At 44.6% G+C, this 6091-nt stretch overlaps 1 protein-coding gene across 1 annotated transcript; it reads right to left on the bottom strand.

Annotated features, from left to right (window-relative positions):
* Positions 1-2731: 2731 nt before the first annotated feature.
* LOC110728425 lies at positions 2732-3157 on the bottom strand. Its single transcript, XM_021908076.1, has one exon. It carries the CDS (start codon positions 3155-3157, stop codon positions 2732-2734), a length of 426 nt encoding a protein of 141 aa, XP_021763768.1.
* Positions 3158-6091: the final 2934 nt, after the last annotated feature.

The raw sequence follows: 6091 nt of genomic DNA, 5'->3' as shown, positions 1-6091 counted from the left end.
GGTGGCCTTGTTGTGACTCATAAATTGCCTGCAACTGCCTAGCTATATCAGATAGCTGAAATGTACCTGTACCTGCGGGTTGCTGGGTAACCGGCTGCTGCTGCTGCTCCTCCTCCTGAACCTCCTCCTCATTACCCATTCCAACCTCATCGTCCCCATCGACATCGGGCACTCGCCCGCTATCTCTCAAAACTCTCCACACATTAGGGGACTGACGCGTGAGAGAAGTGAAGTGAGGCTTGGGGAGGAAACAATGGTGGGCTCCTCTAACTAGCCACCTTAAAGCATTGGGGTTCGCCGTGGGGGTAATAAAATCAGAACGGCGAAGCTGGTCCAAATCAAGGTAAATATCCCCACTACTACCTACGGCCGTGCATAGAGGTAGAAGGTCAGTGTAACCTAATTTGGTGGCCAGTCTAGTGACCATCGCCCCGCAGTGTATCTCCCCTGGCTTTTTCCCCTTTGCTATGGCTTGGGAGGTTTGCATGAAGAGGAAACCCAAATTCAACCTCCGAGCATGCTCTGCCTTTGTGGCTATCCATAGGCAAAGGACCTCTTCCTTAGTCAGCTTCCCTAGGTCCTGCTTAGGAATGATAGAATACCCTAACAAACGGTGTAGGATCCTAAGGGCAGGGTGCCAAATCTCACTGGCTATGGAAGTCCGGGTGTAAAACTCATTTTTGCCTGAAATGGAACGCCACCAAGCGTACTCACTATACTCCCCAAAGCTCTCATATAGAGGGTAGTGAATGTCGGCATCGGGGTGAAGGTCGAGGGCTCGGTTGAACTCTGCCAATGACATGGTGTGGGGGTTGTTGAAGAGTTGGAAAGAAATTCGAAAGTCGTCATTTTCTAGACTATCCACTTGAAAAGACGAGAAAAACTCTAATGTGGGTTCTTTGTAGGTCATGAATGAGGAGTTTATGAATGACCCTAATCGAAGGTTGTCAAAAAGAATCCACAAATCATCATTAATACCGAGTTTTATCATGTCTCCACGATGGTAGTGTCTAGAAGGTCGCAACTTACGTTTTTGCATTTCCGAGTGTATGGAGGAGTGGCTTTTGTGTAAAAATTTTAGGGTGGGTAAGGCATTGGGTTGGTCTGACTCTTGGTTTTGGGACGATTGTCCCGACTTTGCAGTTTTTCTCTTCTTCCCAATTCTTAGACTCATGACTGCCCACCTCTTTTTTTTTTTTTTTTTTTTTTTTTTTCACTCCTTTTCAAAGCCAACTCTGGCTATTTCCACCCTTAACCTCCACAAAACTACAATGTACCTGTTCACAAGCAATAATAATCCAACCACGCAACGAATATAGCCTAAGATACTAATCAACAACAATAAGTTCAACAGAATCCAGCAATAATTTCAACAATAATCAACCAAATTTCGCTAATAACCTAAGATAATCAAAATCCTTACTTAAAATTAATCCAAGAGAATAATTAACTAAGGAGATCGAATACCTTTACCTTTATGCGGAAGATTGATGTTTTGGTGTCGATTTGGTGAAGGATTTGAGTAGGAAGGGGGGGGGGGGGGGGTTCGTTGCGGTTGTGCCCTTGATGCCCAATTGCTACCTTTGAAGATGAACAAACGGAGAGGATGATTGATTGAAGCTTGAGGATGATTGATGTGGTTTATATTTTGAGAATGATTGATTTATGAAGGTGGAAGAAGATGATCTTGGCTATGGTGGTGAGGAGCGGCCGCGAAGAGAGAGAAAGGCAAAGAGGGTTTGGTTTATGTTTGTGAGGATTTGGAAATTGCGGGAATATAAGAAGCCACCGTATTTTTTTTTTTTTTCTGATATCCAGAAAGGCGCGCCCGCTCCCGATTAAGGCGCGCCCGCTCCTTATAGAAAACGCGAGCCGCTCCTATATCGCGCCTAAATCGCTCCAACTTCCTGGAAATCAGTAAAACTACATCGCGCCCGCGCTAATAATAGACGCGCCCGCGCCTTCTTTAAAACGCGAGCCGCTCTGCAATCGCGGCCAAATCGCTCCTGCCTCCTGGAATGGAAGTAATTTTCAAGCGTATACCAGGCGCGCCCGCGAAGAAACCAGGCGCGCCCGCACCTTACTGCTCATGCGGGCCGCGCTTCAGCCGCGATAAAATCGCTCCAACTCCCTGGAATTGGAGAATTTACATTCATAAAAACGGCGCGCCCGCGATGAAACCAGGCGCGCCCGCGCCTTACTGCTGTTGCGGATCGCGCTTCAGCCGCGATAAAATCGCTCCAACTCCCTGGAATTGGAGAATTTACATTCACAAAAACGGCGCGCCCGCGATGAAACCAGGCGCGCCCGCGCCTTACTGCTGTTGCGGATCGCGCTTCAGCCGCGATAAAATCGCTCCAACTCCCTGGAATTGGAGAAATTTTCATTCATAAAAATTGCGCGCCCGCGACGAAACCAGGCGCGCCCGCGCTTTAATGCTGCTGCGGATCGCGCTACAGCCGCGTTCAAATCGCGCTGAGGTTCTGTTTCTTTAGAATTCATCCGAGCACAAATTTCAAAATTCCTCTCTTTTTTAATTTTTCTGCTTTGCTCTTGCCTTTCTTTCCTCGTGGACACACGCAATCACGCCTGCATCAGAATTGATTGGGAAGAGCGTTAGGTGGATTAGTTCAAGCGATTTGAAAGAAAATAAAATCAAAGAGGTTAGAAACCGGGTTGCCTCCCGTAAGCGCTTCTTTAACGTCACTAGCTTGACGTACTTCACACGGAATCATGGTGATTTGGAAACATCAATGAGAGATAAATTTTCTGGCTTCTCAATTAGCTGACCCTCATAGTATGGCTTGAGACGCTGCCCATTCACTTTGAATGGAGGGTACTTGTCATTGAAAATCTCAACCGAGCCATAAGGAAAGGTTTTGGACACTTGAAATGGACCGCTCCATCTAGATCTCAATTTCCCGGGGAAGAGCTTGAGTCTTGAATTGTAGAGCAGGACCTTTTGTCCTTCCACAAATTCCTTCTTGGAAATTCGAGCATCGTGCCATGCCTTGGTTCTTGCTTTGTAGAGGCTTGCACTGTCATATGCATTCATTTTCAGCTCTTCCAACTCATGAAGCTCTAGAAGCCTTTGCTCACCCGCACTGTGGAGATCAAAGTTGATTTGCTTGATTGCCCAATGCGTTCGGTGCTCCATCTCTACGGGTAAATGGCAATTCTTCCCATAAACAAGCTTATAGGGGGTAGTCCCTATAGGAGTCTTGAAGGCGGTCCTATATGCCCACAATGAATCAATGAGCTTACTGGACCAATCCTTCCTTGTTCTAGCAACAGTCTTCTCTAAGATGACTTTTAACTCCCTATTTGTGACCTCCGCTTGACCACTTGTTTGGGGGTGGTAAGCAAGGCCTCGCTTGTGAGATACACCGTACTTTGAAAGAAGCTTGTTGAATGCATGGTGCTTGAAGTGTGAGCCTCCATCACTTATGATTGCCTTAGGAACACCGAATCTTGGGAAGATGACTTTCTTGAACAAATTGATGACCACCCTTGAGTCGTTGGTGGGAGATGCCACGGCTTCCGCCCATTTGGAGACATAATCAACGGCAACTAGAATGTGCCGGTTTCCTTGGGATGAGATGAAAGGGTGGTGCCGGATAATTAGGTCGTTGGACTAACTACCCTCAACCAAACAATATTTATAAACCTACACCTACACTAAACAAGTTTAGTGGTAAGTAGAGGGTCGAACCACGGAGACGACATAAACACTATCAACACCACCACCAATTAAGCTAGGTCAAAGAGATAGGATGGATAGAACAATAAACAAAAATGAGATTTATATTAAGTTAAACTAACACCAAGGGAGAGGGTCAAACATGACAATGATCTTCAATAAAGTTAGGCAATGGAAATGAGTTTACATGCAAACCAAATATCTCATATAAGGCAATACCAACAATACCATCTAACCACCTATCGGGGTCAAAGGCTTTCCCAACTTAACACATGCTCATACTATCGTCATAAGCTATGAAAGTTAAGGTTTTTGCATAGAATCGATCACCTAATGGATATCCCTAAGTTACACTATCGTCATAACTTAGTTCAATCCACCCAATTACAACACATGATTGGCCATTCACATGGAGTAATTAGTAAAACATGGTTACAAGGTATATTTAATCACATATAACCAACATTTGTCTAGCCTAATACATTCAAGATTCACCACATGCTATCACCAATCCCTTAGTAAAGGGAATTACTCACTAATCATGAACAACTAACACAAAACCCAACAAGAAGAACAAAGAGAAGCAATTAAACTAAACAACTACTCTAATCAAGCAAGAAATTAAGAAAGAACAATAAATGAGATAGAGTTTAGAATGCTCATTGAAGTATTGAAAAGGAATCCAAAACAATGTCACTTTGCATCTTCATCTTCTTCAATCCACCATTGAAGCTCTTCACTTTCTCTCTCTAAAATACCCTAAATTACTCTTAATCTACATTACAAAGTATAAAAACAAAGATTAAAACAAAATCTAAGCCTAATTTATGTGAAGATTGATGGAGAGATGTTAGGGTTTAACCCCTCAAAGAGGAGAGAGAAAACCCCCAAAGAAACCCACCACCAAAACTTATAAAAAGAGGAGAGGAAGAAGCGTTTAAAAGACCCGTAGCTGCTCGTGCGCGCCCGCGATATTTGCCTGCGCGCCCGCGCACTGGGATTGGCCTGACAGCGACATTCATTTTTAAACGGCCATAACTTCTGTTCTAGGAGTCTTCTATGGGCGTGCAACCTACCGTTGGAAAGCTCTTTAAGTCTAGTTTCCAATGCAACTTGAATCACCTCAATCCAATTGGTAGATAAAAAGTTATGGCTAAAAGAGTGAACAAAGGTTAGTTTCGGAGTTCAGGCCCTTGAGCGCCCGCGCCTATCTTAGGAGCGCCCGCGCCTATCTTAGGAGCGCCCGCGCCTATCTTAGGCGCGCCCGCGCCTAAGCCGCGCCCAAATCGCGCCTACATTCTGCCTCCTTCAATATTTTCAACCCCAATGTTAGGCACGCCCGCGCTTGGCTTGGCGCGCCCGCGCCATTCTGAAAGCGCGACCCGCGTTGTCCGCATGGCCTTGCTTGCTTGCTCCTTAACTTCCTTTGTAGCTCTTCAAATGAACCCCAATTCTCCAAGCTCTTCATTCTCTCAAAATCAACTCCAAAAGCCTACAAAACACGAGGAAAAGCACAAACACATAATAAAGGGAGAAACGGAGCAAAAGGGGTACAAACAAGGGACAAACGTAGAAAAATACCGCGATTAGAGGATCTAAAAAGTGGCATAAATGCCACTTATCAAATTCCCCCACACTTGCCTCTTGCTTGTCCTCAAGCAAGAACAAAAGCAGAAACAAAAAGAAAGAAAAAGGATCTAATAACACTAAAAGGAGAGGGGTGAAAAAGAATATACACTAACTCACTTTCGTAGGAATCACGGTTGTTTTTAGCGTAAATGATAAGCCTTATTATCATGGGTTGAGAGAAGCATTTTAGGGTGTGTTTTGATGCTTTATATGTACTTTTGTTAGCTTTTGTGAGTTTTGGGCTGTGATCTCACTTATGTGCAAAAGGCGGGATTTATGAGTATAAGTGAGTGAGTGAGCTCGGGAACCAATGAAGAGTTATGTAAGAAGGATGGACCTTGGCTCGTGATTTGAGAGTTGTGATGGAGCATGGAAGAGCAAGGAAGAAAGCTTGAGGAAAAGGTGAAGCAAAGCAAGAAGAAGAAGCAAGGAAAGAAGGCGAAAACAGCAGGAACCGCTGCCAGGGCCGCTGGCAGCTGGCCAGAGCCGCTGGCAGCGGGTATACCAGAGTGAGGGGCTGCCAGAGCAGCTGCCAGCGGGTCCAGAGCAGCTGGCAGCGGCTCTGGCAGAAATTCGGGCTGTTTTGGTTAATTTTCAGCAATTTGGCTTTGTTTTGGCTCGTGTTTTGGATATTATTTTATTATTATTATTGTGTTATGTTATTAAAATATAGAAACATATAAATAGCTTAGTTTTAATTAAGTTTTAAGAGAGAAAAAAGGAGAATTAAGTTTTGAGAAAAAAAGCTTTCTAGGGTTTTCT

The sequence above is a fragment of the Chenopodium quinoa genome, unplaced genomic scaffold (assembly GCF_001683475.1).
Source record: "Chenopodium quinoa cultivar QQ74 unplaced genomic scaffold, ASM168347v1, whole genome shotgun sequence".
Lineage (NCBI taxonomy): Eukaryota > Viridiplantae > Streptophyta > Magnoliopsida > Caryophyllales > Amaranthaceae > Chenopodium > Chenopodium quinoa.
The sequence above is the reverse complement of the archived record's forward strand: the minus strand, read 5'-3'. Positions and strand labels throughout refer to the sequence as shown.